The sequence below is a fragment of the Agelaius tricolor genome, unplaced genomic scaffold, assembly GCF_023055355.1.
Source record: "Agelaius tricolor isolate 1412-34295 unplaced genomic scaffold, bAgeTri1.0.p SCAF_23, whole genome shotgun sequence".
Classification (NCBI taxonomy): Eukaryota; Metazoa; Chordata; class Aves; order Passeriformes; family Icteridae; genus Agelaius; species Agelaius tricolor.
Genome location: NW_027269283.1, coordinates 4,743,350 through 4,763,719, shown reverse-complemented (window position 1 = coordinate 4,763,719; position 20,370 = coordinate 4,743,350). Strand labels below are relative to the sequence as shown.

At 40.8% G+C, this 20,370-nt stretch overlaps 1 protein-coding gene across 2 annotated transcripts in view; it reads left to right on the top strand.

The window, feature by feature from the left end:
• The window catches only part of STK4 (serine/threonine kinase 4), a 49,274-nt gene that overhangs the window by 13,701 nt on the left and 15,203 nt on the right, over positions 1–20,370 (top strand). For both annotated transcript variants that reach the window (XM_071446537.1, XM_071446536.1), the window contains one exon: positions 10,079–10,236. In XM_071446537.1, the coding sequence (XP_071302638.1) occupies positions 10,079–10,236 (158 nt within the window). The remainder of the gene's footprint in view (positions 1–10,078; positions 10,237–20,370) is intronic.

The window sequence follows — 20,370 nt, the reverse complement described above, 5'->3', positions numbered from 1 at the left end:
CCCTTTTCTCCTCCTCTGGTGGTGTAACTCTGAAATGCTGGCTGCTGCACAGAGCACTTCTCAGTTTGTTTTGGGGATGCAAGGCAGTGTCTCTGAGCAGCTTGCCCTTTGTGAGGATTCCCTGCAGCTCCATTTTTCAGCTTGCCATTTACATATTCATAACATTCAGTTAAATGCATTTAGCCCTAAAGCTCATCAGCCTGCTGCAGAACCCTCTGGAGAAAGTGCTTTTTTGTAATCTTAAATATAAATATAATAATGCTGTTTGAGGACAACTGAGTTTTAAGGAGCTTCATCGAATCATATTTTTAAAGGCACCTATAATTTTTTTTTGGCAGTTTGTCTTATGACTCACAATAGAACCTATTTTTAAGTCAATAAAAAAACTTCTGGTTTGTTTTTTTACACGGCATTATAGCTTCCCTAGGTGTCCTGGGCTTTTTAACTGTAGGTTTCTGAAGTTGTGTTCTAGCCCTTCTTTCTAATTAAAAAGTATAAATCTGTGTCTTAACGAGTTTTTTGTTTGGTTGTATTTCTTTTTAATGTAAAAAGTGTGTAAAGTGTTGTATTTCAGTGTTTTATAGATAGGATTGTCTTAGAAATCTCTGGCAAACAACTTCCAATAGCCTTGAAAGTAAAAACAACTTCCAGTAGACTTGAAAGTGATTCTTGCATAAATCAGTTTGTGACTTTTTAGGCTCAGAGGAATCTTAAATTCCAGTATTTTACATTGGGGGAGAAGTTTTGTTTTGCAGTCAATTGAGCTGTAATTGTGTTTGCTTAAATTCTTTCGTTTGCTTGGCTTTATTCTGGGCACTCAATATAAATAGTCAGGCATCATTAAAAATGTCACTGTGACATTCTGTTACACATTGTGAAAGCACTCAAGTGATTGCCTGAGACTGCAGGTACTAAATTGTGCTGCGACACATTTTACTTCGAAATCGATTGCTGAAAGATTAGTTATGGATTGCAGTTAAACTATTCCAGGAAAACTTTAAATGTAGCTGGAGAACTATAGATGAGCAATGATTTGTAATAACAGGCATTTCCATTGTGCTTGAGAGCTGGAATAACTTTTGGGCTGTTAATATGTCTGCAAATGTCCTTTTTTAATTTTTTCTATTGGAGAATATATAGTGCTAGTAAACAGTGAAGCATTTTTTATTCTTTGTGCTTTTACTCTTGCTTTTTCTGCTTTACTTGCTGTACTTGTTTAGATAGTGGAATCTTGGCATGAATTTGTCTCTTTGATTTAAAGAGTGGAACATAATTTTATTATAATGTTGCCTTCCTTGAACACCGCAATACAATCAGATCCAAGTGAAATTGGATCTAGTTTGTCTAGTACTATAGTCTGCCCTATTTTCTCTGTTAAAATACATCTTGCTTGTTTAAGCATCAAATAATTGGTGAATTACATTGGAGAATGCAGAACTGCCAGCAGCAGCGTGAGTTGGGCTGTCTGGGGTTTGGGTTGAGGTGAATGAGGAATCTGGAGACAGGGGAAGGATTGTGGCTGTGGGGTTCTTCTTCATGAGGCACACATTCACTACAGGGTCTGGTGCAGAAATAAACCAGAAGCTTTAATAACACTGTTGTCTCTACCTTGATAATGTAATGTGCTGGTGAAAATTCTTTAGAGTCTGTAAATGTTCAAAATAAAAAAAATCCAGGCTTCATTCTTACACAGTTTGAAGTGGCTTGGGTTTTGTTGTGCTTTTACCATGCCCACACTAAGCATGGTTGTGTCATTTTAAAAAAGTATTTCCCCTTTTGAGGGGGAATTGGGCTTCATTAGCAAATTAAATGAGCTAAGATGCAAACTTGGCAATTTCCTATTTGAAAAATGATTCAGAGTAAGCTTGTCATCTTGGTGGCTGTGTGAGACATCCAGTGGGTGACACTTAAACCTGAGCCAGAGAAATGTTTCTGCCAAGACTCAGGAAACATTTTTTCCCCGTGAATTAACCTGAGATTTTTCACATAAAGCAATGGCTGTAAAACCTGCAGTGTGAGCAGCAGAATGAGAATGGGTGGCAGGAGGATTATGTGATTGCATTAATATTGTAATTGACTGAAGTATTACTGATGTATAGCTGAGGTAGCATAATATCATTAGTTGTCCAGAAAAGTGCAGTGGCACTTTATCCAAATTGCTCATGCAGCTACTGTGGAGAATAACTCCACATTTGTCAGGATTTCCATCATGTGTGTGTCAGAGATACTGACCAAAGGCTCTTGGTTTTGCCTCTGCTTTTCTCCATGGACAACAACAGCTCTTTGCAGCAGCTTCCCACTACTTAGTGTTATTAATGTCCAGTGGTGCAGTTCTGTGTTTAAAGCAAATTGGTCCATTTAGTCATAATTGAACCATAAAACACTCCCAGCATTATAATGCATTTAAATAACATGCTGCTTATACCAACTCCTACATTGATTAAATTGTTCTCGAGCTGTAAGAATCATCCTACTGCCACTCTTGGGGTGTGGAGAATACAAATCTGCACAGAGAAATGTTCCTCTTGCTTGTTGACTTTAATAGCAGCCTTGCTGGCAAGCTTGACATAAGCAGTGGCCAGCAAAATTTGTTTAAGAGTATTAAGCAGTGTGAACATGAAGACAGCATTTCTTAGGGATGGGAGGTGTTGTGTGTGCTGTCATTTTGTTGTGGGGTTTTTGTTGTGTGTTTTGTTTTTCTTTTGGAACACTGGCCCGAGTCATTGAAATATTGGCTCTGGGCAGGCTGGAGAATGAAGGGAAGTTAATCCAGGATCTAAGGGGGATGCTCGTCCACCTTTGGTTGTCCTGCACATTTGACAAAGCTTCATTGCCATGACAAAGTTTATTACCTGTTTATCTCAGTGTCAGAGATACTGAAATTGGAGAAAGGATGTATGTGTTTAACAGAGCTATTTTTGCTGGTTTTAACAGTTTATTATTGAGCACTCCTGTATTTAATTAGAAAGTAGGGGATTTTTATTTTTTTTTCTGGACAGAAGCATTTTTCTTGGAGAAGATGGGAGATGTGATTAACAGGGTCCTGAGCACTGTACAGGAGGCAGTGTGCTTCAGGAGACTCAACCAAGAGACAGAGTAGTAGTAAATCACCTACTAAGTACATCTCTGTCCCATGCACATTCATGCATTTGCACATACAGGCAAACTGCAGCCTACCTGTCTCTTCTAAGAATAAACTTATTCCCTACTGGATCAAAATAAATCCTGGAGAAAGCCTTACTCCTAAGCAGGAATAAGAAAAAGTGTAAATTCTTAAATTCCTTCATTGCAGAGGTTCAAAACCAAATTTGTTTCTGCCAGCAGATTTTCAAGCTTCAGGGGGAAAAAAATGTTCATTGCAATGTTGTTTTCTGTTCTCTCTAGATAAGCAAATGAGTTTCTGGCTTATGAATAGAAAGGGAGTTAGGAAGTGCTTACTTGGTTCTGTGCCATCTGGGGAGCCTGAGCTGTTACCCACAGGTGCTGGATGTGAAGCCTACATCCCTGCTGATGAGGGTGTTTCTCATGAAGATTTATGAGGAGCTGAGCCAGAGGATGCAGAATAGGAAATGTTCACTTTTTGTGGATGCACCTTCACATCTCACTGCCTGTCACGTGCAGTGGCTGCTGGACTGAATTAGCAATTCAGGCTAATGAGGTGAAAGACGTGAGCTGGCCACTGAAAATTGTGATGGAGGGAGAAAGCTGCTCTGTATTTATAATCATGTCTGAGATTTAAAGCAGGGGAGACATGAAAGGAGGTAACCTGACCTTAAGCACCTTCAATTACTGTGAGGATTTCCTCCCCTATTTTTGGAAGGGTTCTCACTATAGATGTTGCAGCTTTGGGTAAGTGTTGGTGCTCTTCTCCTTAGATGACTTTCACACCTTATTCATTCATAGGTTGATTTTTATGTTCATTTAGGAGTTTCTTATTAATAGCAGAAGCTGTTGGGAGTGTTTTGGTTTGATTTAATTTGAGATAGGCCATAATTATGGGGAGACTTGTCCTCATAAAGAGATAAAAGGTGTTACGTGTTCTGCTTTTAATGCGTGGAAATTTCAGCTCCTCTTGCCATGGGATGAACTTATTAACGATGGAGCAATTTTTGCTCTGGTTGAATAATTTGACATCTCTCTGCTCTGCTGCTTAAAATGACTCAGTCCTCTTCAGACTGTACAAATTATGCTGTCCAGCTGCTAAAGTTCATCTGTGATCTCTAAAAAATAGCCCAAAGCAAAGAAAACTGCAGTTCCATTTGAAATTTAATATTAATGAAGTGTTGCTTACACATGACCATCAGGCACTTTTCTGTGCATCCTAAGTATGTATTTTCAGTCTCAAAGTTACATAATTGAATATAAAGCAGCAGCTTACTGAGACTAGTGAGGGCTAAGGCTTAGTAGAGGTTGCAGCCTCTGAATTTTTGACAAATGCACATACATATACCAAGGATCATGTCTTAGCTGGAAATCACTAATCACTTAGTTGATCACTTAATTGTTGCTGATTTATGCCAGCTTCATTGTAAATTAATTTGTAGCATTATCTCCTGACTGTGCCCAGCCATAACTCCAGCTCCAATTTTTGTGGTACAGGGAGGAAATCTAATCATTGTGACTTCAAGAACAAGTTTTTAAGTCTTAACTATATAAGCTGCCTTGAGTAAAGTGCACACAAAATGTGTTCCTGAGGTTCTCTTACTCTCCCTCTCATGACAAGCTTTGTAACTCCAGAATATTCACCCCAGGTAGACCTTAGCAATCCCTTTCAAGAGGAAAGAATAATAAACCAAGGATTCTTCTGATGTCAAGTTTGAGTAGAGAAGAATAATTCTAGAGAAAAGCAGAAATTTTAGTTTCATTGCTCAGCAAGCTTGTTCAGATAGATAGAAGGCCTTTGTAAATCTCCCTTTCTTTTTGAAAGCATCCTTTGAAGCTTGTAAGCTTCTGAAAATTTTCAATTGTGAGAGCTAATTTGGCAAAATCAACAAAATGAGTCTTTTTATTTCTGGGGCTAGATGATAACAAGTGATCTGGTTCCATGGATATTCTTTACTGCTGTGTATGAAAAGTAAATCTGTTGCTGGTTTGATTGACTGGGCTGTTTCTTCTTTATCATTCTCCTTTCTCTGCAGCATCATATGGAAATGCAAATGACTTGGAGGCTCTCCACACCTCCTTTGTCATCTTTTGCTTCATGTGAGGTGGTTTGTATGCTGCAGCCAGCATCTAAGACTGACCCATTCCATTCCCTCAACTATTCAGACAGGTGGCATTTTTGGAAAGGAGTGGACTGTTGTTCAGTTTTTTCCTTACAAGTTGTCCTTGCTGTAGCCTGGCAGAGGAGGGGATCCAAGTGCTGGCTTCTTGCAGAGCCCTGCCTGTACCTGTCACTTGTGTTTGGGCTGTTTGTGCTTGGAGAGGGACCTTGCCACGTGGAGTTGGACATTGCTTTCCAGTGCTGAAGGATAACACAGAAATTCAAGTTTACAGGGATATTTGTTGTGCACAACTTAGAGCATTCTCTACCTTTGGACCCTCTAGTTTCACACCTTTTTCTGTTCTCATACACAATAGTACTGGTGTTTTTATACTTCTTAAGCATGACTTTAAAACCAGCCCACACCTGTGAGTTTTCCATGGTGGGTTTCTGCTCCTCATCACAGAATGCAGCTCTGAGCAGCCCTCCCTGCTCTGCACAGCCACTCTGAACCTGCAATTCTGCAGTCAGTTGGACCAGCCCCAGCAGAGCTGTGGTGTTCCATTTGTGTAATTAATATAGCTCCTAAAAAATGACTGCATATCTAAATGATAGACCTTTAATGGCTCCAGGGAGCTCTCATGGCTCATCCTTAGAAGCAACTCTTTAGATTCCAAAATAGATGCAACAGTGAAGCCTTTCTTGTCACCACGGGGTGACCTTCTCATAAAAGGCTCTTCTCCACCACAGTTGTGATCTCACTTTCTGTCAAATGCTCATATTTTAGCCTAACCCTATAAAATTAGGAAGTTAAATGCTTTTTGGCACGGACACGTTTGGTGCGGTGTCATCTTTCAGCAGCATCTGCTTCTGCAAATAGCAGGGATCGATTTTGGTCTTTGGCTGCCTGTTACCAAAATTTTAAAGATACAGTGGTGTGACTCTTGTGTTGAATTAATAGCAGGTCATCTTTGGAAAGATGACACTGCTGCTAAGTGCTAAGATTGATGAAAAGAAGTTCAGTTGTGCTGGGATGATAATTGATTTGGTGTAATGTCTTTCTGTCTCCAGGAGCGTTTCTGTCCATCTTGCTGCATCCACACCCCTACAGAGATCATAGCAGCAACTAAAATTTCAGATATCTTAGATCTGCATCACAGCTATTTCTCCTTTTATATTGCCATCTCTTTTTTCCCCCATTTTTTTGTCAGTTAGCAATCTCTGCTTTATATCAGTTAAAAAACAAAGAAGCACTAAGACACAGTGTTATGTGTTGACGTGTGGAAATGTACTAAAATTGATGACTAAATGTACTTAAATTGGTGACTAAATGTATTTAAATTGGTGACTAAATGTTGCTTGTGTTTGCAAGGCCTAAGGTGGCTGTAGGGTGAGAGGTGTCTGATGGTGGGTGTGAAGAGCATGTGCCACAAAAGCACTTGGGTGGGCAGGGAGCTCTGGTGCTCATCAGGCTGATTCCCTGTGTGCAGTTGTCCCTGGAATGGGACAAGTGCAAAGTCAGATCTGGTTGCTTGAGGCCTTGAAAGTCGCCCCAGTCCCATTCTGTTGCACAACCATCCTTGCTGTGAAACTTCCTTCCTTTTGTTCAGCCCAGCCCAGTTACCCTTTGCAGCAGTTCATTTCCCCTCGTCCTCTCACTGGGAGATCCCACAGAAACTTCATTGCCCTGCACTTCAGGAGAGCAGATTTTGGCTTCTTCAGGAATAAGCTTGGTAGATTATCATGGAATAAAGTCATGGAGGGACAAGGAGCCCAAAAAGCTGGTTCAAACATCCCAGGCTAACTTCCTCCAAGCTCGGGAGCAATGCATCCTGACAATGGGAAAGTCAGGCAAAAATGCCACGAGGACTGCATGGATGAACAAGGATCTCCTGGACAAACTCAGCCACAAAAAGGAAGCCTGCAGCCTTGCTTACCCTTACAGAGAGTAAAAGCAAGGACAGGTAGCATGGGGGAAATTCACATAGATTGTCCAAGCAGCCAGGGATCACGTTAGGAATGCTGAACCCCTGACAGAATTAAGTATGGCCAGGGACATCAAGGGCAGCAAGAAAATCTTGTATAGGTCCATAATTTTCCCTGTTCTTCCTTTTGTCACCGACAGCCCTGAGCTGAGTGGTGCAGCTGGCATGCTGGAGGGAAGGGATGCCCTCCCGTGGGACCTGGGCACACTGCAGACGTGGGACTCTGCAAATCTCTTCTGCCCAGTGCAAGTGCTGCAGTTCTTGGTAAAACACAAGATGTGAGGAAATGAGCGTGGTTATTTTAACTGACACCCTGAATTAAGCTCTGGTTTGAGTGAATAGTTTTTTAGTTTTTTAGAAAGTAAGTAGACAAGAACTGAATAAGCCAATGTCACTGGAGTGAAACATTTGCTTTCACAGTCTCTTCTGCTGCAAACAGTGATCTTCAAAACAAAATACAAACATGATTTAGATTTTCTCTTTTTCTCCCCCTAGGAAGTCTTAATTATTGAGACTCAGGCTGGCTATCAGTGAGCTGTGTATAGATTAGCCTGACTAGTTATGAATTCCTCTCTTTCTGCAAAATTAGTTGGTGTTAGACATTGCCATGATTGTCCATAATAACTTACCTCCTGCTTCAAGCAGGCTGAGCTGCAGCAGGGTACAAGGGGTGTGTTTACTTCATTCTAAATAAATGTTTTATCACTCAGCAGTAATTGGATTGTGATTGTATTTCAGTAATTATTCCCAACAGCAAAGCTGTTCTCCACTTTGCAGACGTGTTCTCTGCCTGACCTTCATGCTGCTGGTCTGAAGGTGTCTTTCCTGATCTAATTATGTATGATGAGTTCTTTAGTTTTGTTTTTTTAAAAAAGGGGAACTACTGCCAGGGGTATAATAAATTGTCTTTGCTCCAGTTGTCATGGTCCAAAAGTATCAGCACTTCAGTTCATGCTTGAGCTTTTAGCTGGCCCTGGAGAGGCAGAAAGATGCAGGGCTTTTTCAAAATGCATCATGACATTTAGGCTGTGCAGAACCACACTTCTCTCAGTATCACAACCCAAATATCCTGCCAAGATTTCTCATACTTTGTAGAAATTTGTTCTGCATTTAACATGCCTATAGACAAATAATTTCCTAGAATATCTTGTAGCTGACCAGGGACTTCATCCACTTCTCTGAGGTTCAGACAGAGTCTGCCAGGGAAGTTCTGGATCACTGGGTGGCAATTTTATATGCAAGCATAATATTCTGTGATTAAATCTTAATGAGTTTCCAGAGCAGCTAATATTTTTTCAAGAGGAAAGCGCTGCTGAATGTCCTCAGAGAGGACTGTTTTGTGACAGCCTGCCTTCTGTACAGACTCTTGTGGGAGAGTCTCTGCATTACACAGACCTTGCCAACCCATCACAGGACATCCCCTGTGTGCCTGTTTGAAGCTCTAAACTCTTGGTTGGTTGCCTGCCTGACAGATTATATTTATTTCAAACGTATGGCATTCAGCACTGAACTTATTTCTGCACTCCAGACTTCAGGCTGTTCTGATGCCATTTTCTGCTAACTCCAGTCCTGATCCTGCTTTCTGAAAATTATGGTTTCTGCATCACCTCAAACATATGTTTCAAGTATGAGTAACTTATTCTAGAGAACCTTGTGTTACAGAACAGAAGCATTCAGTGGGTTACAGTGCTTGCTTCCGTGCTGCTCACAGCTTTTGGGGATTGCAGGAGCAGGGCAGTGGCACTGAGCTGTGAGCAGCCTTCAGCTGTGCCTGCAGCTCTCATGGTCCTGTGCTGCAGCCCTGCTGAAGCACATTTGCTGCCTCTTAGTTTGGGTGAGACTCTTTAGGAATTAGCTGTGCTGAAACTCAGGGCAGCCCAGTTGAAGTGTGCACAGCCTGGGCAGCATCTGGGGCTGGACTGGTTGCACTGCTGAAGAAATCTTCCCTTGGAGATGCTGGAAGCCTTGTAACCTTGACTTGGTGTGAAGTTAAATTTCATGTTTTCTTCCTGTTTTGGCTTTTTTTGTTGCTGTCTGTGTTGGGAATTAGCCTTTCCATCCTCTCGTATTTCATCACTTCCTTCCTTATTGTGTTGTCATCACCCTACAAATGAAGCCATCCTTCCATTTCTTGTTACCCCAAGTTTCTTAATTACAGCCTAGAATTGAATGGTTAATCTGTATAGCTGGCTTGTTTGAGTCCAAGTCTAAGCATTTCTTCCACTAAGAAAGTTGGTTCAGAAGAGCTAATTTACAAAAACTACGGCAATAAACTTGAACACCTACTGACTATTTATAAAAATAAAAAAAAACCCCAAATTTTGAAAGCTAAATAAGCCTTTCCACCCAAACAATATAGAAAAGTTGACTGCCTCTACCCAAGGCAAATTTTGTGGTATTTATAAGCTGTTTGTGGTCTTTGAAAGCCTCATTTTTGTCCTGTTCTGTTCACAAATGTAAAGGTGAGTTTCTTGTAGAACAGCTCTGTTTATTTTTGAAGCTTGCTTCCTTTGCAGTGCATCCTGGCAGGGATGGAGGAGCCCAGCCTGTGTGGCCAGCAGCTGCTCAGTTCTGCCTCTCAGGCCATGGACTTGGTTACCTGAGTGTTCTGGCAGGGATGGATTGCAGGTCTAGAGGCCAAGGCCCCCAGCACTGTAATCACTTCTGTGCTGGGCTCTCAGCTCTCCTTCTCCACTTTTCCCTCTCTGCCGTCAGTTTTATGATGGAAAAGCTGCTGGAAAATAGTATTTTAGCAAGTGCTTTAGCAGTACTGTGTGATTTAGTGTGTGCTAAAAAAATAAAATCACTTCTGGGTATGATGTAGGGCTGTATAACCAAAATTGTATTTTTCAAAACAACTCTTTTTTTTTCTTATTTTTAATATTTCCAGGGAGGGATGAAACAATGCAGCCAGCCAGACCATCATTCCTTGAATACTTTGAACAGAAAGAGAAGGAGAATCAAATCAATAGCTTTGGGAAGAATGTTTCTGGCCAGACAAAAAATTCATCTGATTGGAAAGTACCACAGGATGGAGACTACGAATTTGTAAGTCTATACTTTGAAATTCAATCAATGTGACAATCTTGAAGAATTTTAGTCAGCTGCCATGAGATTATTTCTTGTTTTGACAGACTAATGGAAACTTGAGGAGGTTCTAATTGCTAATGCATTTGGATGGGGCATTTTGAAAAACTGGTTTTCTTTATGTATTTCTCAGTAATCACAGCCAGTCATTATCTGTAAATGTTCCTTGTTTAAAAGCAAACAAAGGAACAAAAAAGCCTGAGGACATGAAGGTATAAGCTGTCTTGCTTTACTTCCCCATTATGCATTTAAAATTAAAAAAAAATAATTCCAGATGGCAGTTGGAAAATGCAAATCCTCAGTGTCTAGTGTTTGACAAAGAACAGCATTAGAACTATTAAATTTCCTTGTTTTTCTCAAGCTTTGGCACTGGTTTTTGTTTTATTATACAAACATCAAGCTTGTCTTCATTTCTCTTTTCAAATCCTTATTTTCATTCTTCCTTCCTAAGGCTGACGTGCTCAGAAGTTTCAGGAACTTTTCAGAAGTTTAAAGAAAGACCTGTTATTCATAAATTTGATTTAAATTTTTGTGTGTGTGTATGTTTGAGGATGTAAAATTTCATGTTTGATTTCAGAAAGCCAGGAGATACTGGGCATTGTTCTCTCCTCATTTTTCTACAGTGATCTTCCACTTTTTGCCTTTTCAGTGGTTCAGGCTGTCACTCTGGCAGTAGCTGGTGATACTCACTCCCCAAACTGTGCAAAGCAAATTCCCTCTGCTGTTCACAACTCGAGGAGATGCCTCCCTTCAAGGCTGGAATAACAGCTGGAGCTTTTCTTTCCCTTTCTGTAGATTGTATAGATTTACTGCTGTTATTTTGTTGTCTTTGCTCCTGCTTTTCTTATTTTCTTGCTCAGGCTGCAAAGAATAGCTGAGGGGACCTCCTGCATTCCCTCCCTCCTAGCCCTTTGCACTCTTATCTTTGTTATCTTTGGTCTCAAGGCATAAAGCCACTGCATAAATGTGGTTTGTGCAAAAATAACCCTCAAGCTGCCTGTGTCTCACAGGGCTTGGGCCCAACACACAGATACTTCATTTATCTCATTCACCTCATGCTGTACCTTAATTGAATGATAAACAATTGGTTTTTAATGAGTGGCATTTCCCAGGAGACAAGGGCTGCTTCAGAGGATCTTCAGAGTCTTTTGTAGCCTGCAGGGGATGGCCCAGGGGGAAATTTGCTGTAATTATTTTACTTTCTCACTGGGTTGATAACAAGTTTAGCAGTGAATTTCCTCTGAGTGGGATGCACTCCCCTGGGAGCTGTAGGTGCAGGGAGCACCCAGCCAGCACGGGCAGCACAAGCAAAGCTCTCTGCCTTTCCAGCAAGCAGGACCCACAAATATTTTTTAGAACATGAAAAGCAACTCCTGTGCCATGTGTGACCCTGTTTACTGATTTCCATTAGTACTGCAGTATTGCCATGTGCACAGATTCCCACTGTGCTGGAAGCAATAGAAGTGAGCAATTAATTGGCCTTTGGGTCACCTTTGTGAAGGAATTTGTAGAAATTTCACTTCCCAGCTCTGTGTGTTTCTCTAGTTCAATTGTGTATCAATGTACCAGCCTGCCTTGCATATAAATTTTGGAACAGAGCTACTTTTTTTCCTGTAGGATGAGAAAATTGCTTGAAAGCAGCCTTAATAAATAATGTGGGTGTTTTTATTGCCCTTATCTGAGGTTTAGTGCAAGCTCACGTTGTATAATGTAGTCAAAGACTTAAAATCATGGATTTTTCCCATTTGGCTAAAAATTGATTGATTTGATGACTATCTATGGGTAAAAGTCGTGTTTATTAATGATTTATTAATTGAAAGCATCAATGTAATAAGCACTGTGGAATACGAAAAAAAAGGCATTAATCAGGTGTATCCAGTACCTCTGTACCTGCCTGCAGCTATAATTTCTGCATTGCCAAAGTAGGCAGGTTTGAGCAGCCTTTTTCTATAGTTTGCAGCATTCCAAGCAGAGATGAGATCAGTGAGATGCCAGGTAAATCTTTGTTCCTCTGGGCCTTAAGAAATGATTGAAATATTATTGCTTTCTGCTACTGCAGACTAGATAAATTTGCCTTCTCTCCTTTTCTGTATTCCTCTCCCTCCTCTGTGACTAGCACCTGGAGTCTCCTGTCTTCCAAAACAAAAAAAAAAAGCAATATTAAATTACAAAAGATTTTTACTCTTTTTTTGCCTGTGGCAAAACCATTTGACCTTTTCTTGACTAACATTGTTGTTCTGAAGCAGGCAAATAAGACACTATTTATATCACAATGGCAATGTCACATTAGATGAGGGTTAGATTGAGTCAACCCCAACCACTGCAGAGCTGAAAACCCAGAGATCCTCTTCTGAAAGGTGATGAACTCCTAAATTCCTCCTGACTGTGATGCTTGGCAGTGTTCTGGTTGTGGTCAGAGATGGCTTTAATCCAGAGTATTTCCAGAAAAGTATTTCCAGCCTTGGATTTCTGAGGTAGAAGTTGTTATTAAATGATTACTCAGTGCTTGATGCTGTTAATGTTTATTCCCTCTCATGTTTGAGCAAGGATCTTTAAGCCCTGTTTGACTGTGAACAATATTTTCAACAACGTTATGATTTATTTAACGTGGGGAGAAAAATACTAATTATGGGCAAAAATTCTTGCTTTTAGGAAGAACATAACAAACTCTAGCAGAGATTGCTGCAGGGGTAGGCTGATAATAAGCAGGCTGCATTGTATGGATAATTCCTAATTGCCATAATCAGATCTCAAAATTTTTGTTGTTGCATTTGATTTTGCCAGTGAACATTAGTCACATGCTGTTGCACAGACTTAATAATGCTAGAAGATTTGTTTAGACAATGTCCTACATTTTTTCACTTTAATCTTTCAGTAGTACTGTAACATATAGGAAAATTAGCTGTGTAGTGTTTCCTGCCCTTAGACACAACAAATCCTTTACTTATTCCTATTTTAAAAGCCTTTTAACTGCTCTGAGCACGTCAGTATTCTAATATCACTTGTGGTTAAAGTACAATCACTTGTTTTTATTCTGGCCCTGCTTGAAAGGCCCTCAGTGTTGCCAAACCCATTGTAGCACATATTTGTGGATCAGCCAGTCATGAATGTTGGGTATTACATCAGTAATCCTTTTATTGAAAGCCTGTTTTGTTAGCAAATTAGCAGGTGCCAGCCACTCCTGGCTTGTGGGAGCTTTGACAGCACTGAAACCTTTTCAATTTTATTCCATGAGTGTGGTTCCACAGGCAAAAATCAGTGGCACTTGGGCCCCAGTCAGTCTCAAATTTTGCTGTCATGATGTGGCTGTGGGTTTTTTAAAATACCTGTAGTGTTGAGCTCAGGTTTTGCTGTAATTCTAAGTCATATTTTTTTTCATTTATCAGTGAATTTTTGCTATCCTGGGGGCTTGTTTTGGATGTGAAGTCAAGTAGGACATGAACTTCTGACAGAGATTAGGGCAAGAGTGCTGCAGGACATCAAATCTTGATGGAATTGGAGCTGTTTGCTCCAAGGCTTTCTTTGATTCCAGCACCTGTGGATCTGCCAGGCATTCCTTGCCTTGTGAGGTGCCTGTTGGGAGCTGGATTGGTGCAGACACGCTCCAGAACTGCAGCTGCTCTCTGTGCTGCCCTGCAGAGCAGCAGGAGCCAGCTGGGCTGTTGGAGGGGGCACTGCCATTCCCCTGCAGGCACTCCTGCTTTTCTGCACTGGCATTCTCCATCCTGCTGGGAAGGAAGATAACAACCATGGTTTACATCTCTCTTTCCTAAGAAGTGTGCTGCTTCTTTTGGGAAAACCCTGGTTTTCTTGCATCTGCAAGGTCTTGGTGAGTCAGACCTGTTCCCATTCCTGCAATTATCAACAGCCCTGATATGGGTCCATCCTTCTCTCTCCTTGGCTTAATGGAGTGGATCTGCATTCACAGGTCCTCTCATTGAAGCAGAAACACATTGGAGCAGAGCTTCTGTCCTTAGGAAAAGAAAACTAACAATACTGTCACTGTCATATTTTCTGGAAATTCCCTTTGCCAGGGTTTCTTCTCCTGGGAAGCTGAGAATCCTCAGAGAAAAATGAAAACAATAATCATCTGATTTGCTTCTCCTGTGTTTTGCTGCTTTGGAGTGTGGTTTGGAGATTGTTTATCCAACAGGTGAATTGTTTTTACTTAATGAGCAATCATGGTCAGCCTGTGTCAGACTCTGGAAGGAGTCACGAGTTTTCATTATCATTCTTGTTAAGCCTTCTGTAAATATCCTTTCTCTATTCTTTAGTATAGTTTTAGTATAGCATAATATACTATGATATGATATGATATGAGTCACAAGTTTTCATTATCATTCTTGTTAAGCCTTCTGTAAATATCCTTTCTCTATTCTTTAGTATAGTTTTAGTATAGCATAATATACTATGATATGATATTATATTATATGATATTATATGATTGATATGATATGAGTCACAAGTTTTCATTATCATTCTTGTTAAGCCTTCTGTAAATATCCTTTCTCTATTCTTTAGTATAGTTTTAGTATAGCATAATATACTATGATATGATATTATATGATATGATAAGAGTCACAAGTTTTCATTATCATTCTTGTTAAGCCTTCTGTAAATATCCTTTATTCTTTAGTATAGTTTTAGTATAGCATAATATACTATGATATGATATGATATGATATGATGCCTTCTAAGAACATGGAGTCAGATTCTCAATTCCTCCTTCATCCAGGAGACCCAGAAAATACCACAGTATACCCTGGGGGATGTCAGGCTCTGCAGAAGTGGAAGCAGTAGACGTGGCCAGTGTGTCACATTCCTGTGGAAGGTGACAGTTGCCGTGGCCTTTGGTCACAGTGCCACCACCCTCAGCCTGCTGGGGCTGAACCTGTGTTTGTTTCAGCTCTGTGTCCGTGCTGGGGGTGCCATTCTCTGGGCTGGCTCATCCCATCAGCTCCCTCTGAGCTGTGTCTCCCTGGCTGCTGATGGGAATTCCTTTGGACAGCAAAGATTGCTGTGATTTCCCTGCATTCCCCAGCAGCCTGCATCACTTCTCAGTGCACAGTGTCATCTGCTCCTCTGCTGCTGCTGGGGAGGGCTGTCCTGCAAGCAGCAGAGCTGTGGCTTAGGAAATTTTTCCAGGGGGAAATAAAAGATGAGCAGGAGGTGTTAATTGCCTCTAATTGGGAGGAAGAAGGCAAGAGCTCATCAGCTGCCACTTCTACCAGGGCTGCACAGGCAGAGCCCCCAGGTACAGGCACAGTTCTGGTCTGCACCCTGCCTGTCAGAGAAGGAGCTTCAGTATATATATGATTGCAGGAGCTGTGGGATCACACCCAGCTCTTCCCCACCTACTGATCCCTTCCCAGCTGTTTCACCTGCTGCTTCCAAAGTCTCAGGCCACAATTTGCTGCCCATGTGTGACTTCTCTGTGGAATGAGCTCCTTAAAACAGACCAGTGTTGATATGAGAAATCTTCATATCAGAAGTGTCTGTACAGCACTTACTCTGGCCTGTCACAGACACATTTTATGAAAATCCTTTCCTTAGGATTTTTTCTCCTGAGAAGCTGAGAGGCCTCAGGAACAAAATGTAACCAATGGTTATCTGCTGCTGTGGAATGCAACAGGTGCATCTGGAATTGGTCTCATGTGGTTGTTTCTAATTAATGGCCAATCACAGTCCAACTGGCTCGGACTCTGTCTGAGACACAAGCCTTTGTTATCATTCTTCCTTTTCTATTCTTAGCTAACCTATTGATGAAATCTTTTCTTTTATTCTTTTAGTATAGTTTTAATATAATATATATCATAAAATAATAAATCAGACTTCTGAAACATGGAGTCAGATCCTCGTCTCTTCCCTCAACCAAAAACCCTTGTGAACAGGGTCACACTGGACTCTGGTTCTGTTTGCTTACCCTGAGAGCTGCCCAGGGCTCCTTGGAGCTGGAAGCTGTAGGAGTTGGATGCTGGCTCACCAAGTCAGTGGTCCGACAAGTGGTTGAAGCAAAACATCAAGGAAACTCTTAAAATTTAATTAAGTCCAATTTCCAAAAGTATATTTGCCTCTTTTGGAGATCTTAAATTGCAGAAGGTATCACAACTACAGTCTCCTTCAAATAGCTGAATAACTGCATGTCCATTTATAATTATTTGATAGGAAACTGATATTTTCTCTGTCTCTAAGCAGCTTCTGGCTAGGGCTTTTAACAGCTACTGCTTAGATTTTTCTTTTTTTACAAGTATAATGTAGATAAAAGCAAACCTTCCTCTTCCCTGAGTGAAGATATAATTATTTTTCTTGAAGTAGTAAAGAAAAATAAAATTTCCTGTTTACTGGAGACAGTGATTGATTATGGTGATCTCACCTGGGATATTCTGTTATTATTCACATCCTCATTTCTGTGATTTTACTTAGTAGTTCAAAAACTTTACATTGGAAACAGATTTTTTAAATAAATAAATAAATGAGTAAACCCACTTCTGGTATCTTTACCAGCAAAAAAGGGAAGTGTGTTGGTCTAATGTGTGTGGTGTCTTCAGCTTGAACAAGAGGCTGTTTGTTTGCAGTGAAAATGGGAATGTGAATCTGGTTAGACAAGTTAGGTATTGGTGTGATAGCAGGAAACTGAAGTGTATAGAAAGCTGAATTCTTTCAGAGCAAGGCTGCCAGAGCACCAGGACCATGGTATCTTGTTTATATGTATTTAATTCTATATTTTATGGGTAGACAGCCACCTGCAGATCAGAGTGTGCTGTGTGTGTCAGGCAGGACCCAGCCAGGGGGGATGGCAGTGGGCTGGAATCCAGGCCAGGGAGTCTCAGGGCTTCTGCTGCTCAGAGTGACCCCAAGATGTGTTAGAAAGTCTCTTTTCCCAGCCTGGCAGTCAGGGAAGGAGTCAGAGCTCTTCAGTTCTCGTTCTCAAGGTTGTTTATTTTTCTTATCTATAAAATTCTTTCTCCTGTCCAGCCGAGGTCTGCTCAGCAGGACAGTCAGGGAGGGGCACTCTGCCTGCCTCCAGGGTGGTGTTATCTTTTCATATTAAAAACTACATGTACATTATTTACCATAACTTCCCAATACCTATCACCTATGTTAGACTTCTACTATGTTAGCTTCTACTTCTTCACCTATGTTAGCTTCTACTCTAAACCAGTCTAAAAGTGCCAACATCACAGCAGAAGATGGAGGCCAAGAAGAAGAAGGAGAAAGGCTGGACATGCCCAGATTCCTCCATCTTGCCCCCTGAACCCCCATTCTAAAAACCCCAAAAATCTATTTTTCACCCATGACAAACTAATTATTATTCTACTTAGACTTTCGTGGCTTGCAGATCCTCATCTAAGGTTGGTAATTTTTTCCATGGGTCATAACCAAAACCACAGACATCCTGGGCTCTGTGCCAGGGTCTCTGAGCCCCCTGGCAGGGGTCCTGGCACTCCAGGACAGCCAGAGGGATGTCCTGAGTTCTGACAAGGGAGGTGCAGTGAGGATGCCCTCGGGAGCACCCGGTGCTGCTCAGCCTGGCCCCACCCAGCCACAGTCCCAGTGGAACCCCAGGTGCAGGAGCTGCAGCTGCTGCTGCCCTGTGCAATACCTGCAGTGGACGTGGCCATGGCTCAGCACCGCCCAGCCCCTGTCCCAGCTCTCATGGCTGCACACTGGAACCATCTGTTTCCTTCACTGCAAGTGATTTATGGGGAGGAACTGTTGGAGGGCAGGTGATTTATTGCTTATCAATAACAGTAAACACACGCTGCTTTACAATGACCAGAGTCTCTAATTTATTGCATTCTGTCTGTGAAGGTGTCATTTGTCTTGTGAACAGCTCGTTGTCTGCCAGTACCTGGAACATCCAACGGCTTTGGTTTCTCTGAACATCCATTTGGATAGCATTTGTTAGCAATCTAATATTGATGCTTTATAGCTTTACTACCTTTTGTCCTTTTAAAAGTTCAATCGATTAAAAACTTGAGAGTATTTTCTGTGCCGTTGCCAGCTTTGAAAATGATGGCAGACTGAATAATTGGCTCTTATTTTGTTGGAATTGGTCTTTGGGTCTTTGCTAGCAGTAGGAGGAGGGCACGGTGAGGATGCAGGGTTAAGGCAGATGCTAGGAATACTTGCATTATATGGGAAAACTGCTGGTGTGTGACTTTCTATAATTTATCATTTTACAGTGTTTCCTGACTTTGCTGTGATCCTCTTAGGTTTATCTTCTTTTTACTTCTGCCTTTTAAGCAGCTTGGTAAAGGTGTCAGATGCAGGCCTCTGCACTAATCTTTCTGTTTCTCCTTTCTCCCAGACAAATTACTCAAGTGAGTAATTTGAGTTGGTTACTGAGACACCAGAAAGTCTGTCTGCTTGGACAGCAGCAAAAAAAGTTGTGTTAGAGTGTGCACATTTGTAGGTCATTTAAACAGCATCACTGAAAATCAAATAATCTTGTGACTTCTATTGAATTATTATGAAACTTAGATTATATTCTTCATTTGCTAAGAGAGCAAGTTTCTCTGACCCTTGTGTGATGAATCAAGATTGATTGTTCAAAAAATTTGTCTGAATACATTAGTTTTGTGTAGAAGAATAAAAAAGTTTGGTTAAAGTAGAACATTTTTCAAAACATTTTTCGAAGACTAAACCAAACACTTTGAGTGAATCTTCAGGGATTTCTCTGTCCAAGTGTTTCTTCCCTTCATCTATCATGAACTCTCCTTTTTCCCAGCGGTGACTGGAATAAAAATTACTTCTCAGACACTGACTTCTTCCAATAGTCTTACTTTGAACATAAAGTGAACTTATTTGCTGAGGCATTCATCAGTTTGAGAGATAAGGCCAGATCTGGGATGGCTGATTGATATCTCTGTCCAGGCACTGTGGAACTAGGGCAGGCTCCTGGCTGGGAAGCAAGAAAACTTGAGCTACTTGTTTCTGCTGTGCTGGATCTAAAATAAAGATTTCTTTCTGTGGGAGAGCATTAAGGCTACTATTTTTTTTCCTTTTTGTGGGAGGGAGGAATAAACAAACTGGAATAAAAGGACTGTTTTTCTGACAACAGGAGGCAGTCCAGGATAGACAATTATTAACTTTCAAACCTGAATTGTACCCCCATGGTATCTCCTGGTTATTGAGGAGGATCTTGAAGTGTATTGCTTAGATGTAGTTCCACTGTGAAGTATGATTTATAAAAAGAGACAGGTTTTCCTGATGTTTTATTCATTGGTTTTAAATGTCACCTGTCTTGATTCATAACACTGACATTCCTTGAATGGATTTCCTTTTTTTTTCCTCTTCAGCCATCTGCCAAGAATTGTTAAAGCTCTGTTAATTGTTTATTTCTCTTTTAAGCATTACCTTTCCAGCATATTTAGTATGTTCTTCCCAGCAAATACTTTTTAACTTGTGACATCTTTATTAAGGACAAATGGTTCATTCTTGTCACCTTGTAGTCAAACAATCTTTTTAAAAATAAACCCAGGAGCAGCTTGCTTCTCCTTTTTATTGTTTAAGTAGTCTTGAATGTTCTGTAACATTTGCATGAGGAAGACACTCTGAACCTCACTGCAAACCTCATTGGATTTGTGGCCAATGTGACTCACAGCAAGTTCTGTGTACGTAGGTTTGATAAACCTTTCCAAATTCCCTTTATAACAACAACAAAAGAAGAATATACCACATTTGTTTTAAAAATTTGTTAGCAATATTTAAAATTGAAGAAGGTACTTCAGAGACATGACTCTTGTCTCTGCTGGGGAAGAGAATAGATTCCTGCTCTCTCCCATTTGGTAACAGGGTCATTGCTCACCACCTGCTTTCACTTTGGTGCAAACTGACATTGACTGCAAAGCACTTACTGCCACAGCTTGCTGTCAAATTTTCATTTTTTGCTATATTTTTGTATATAGCAGGCCTTCTGTGACATGAGGCTTTTAGATGAAACCTGCAGTGAATGGGAAGTAAAATGAGTTGCTGTAGTTTGTTGCTTAGGTCATAGCCCTTAATGGAGACTGAAATAATGTAACCTGAAATCAACTTCATATCAGAGTACTCAGACTTGTAAATTCAACTTCCTGGACTATCTTGGAGGCC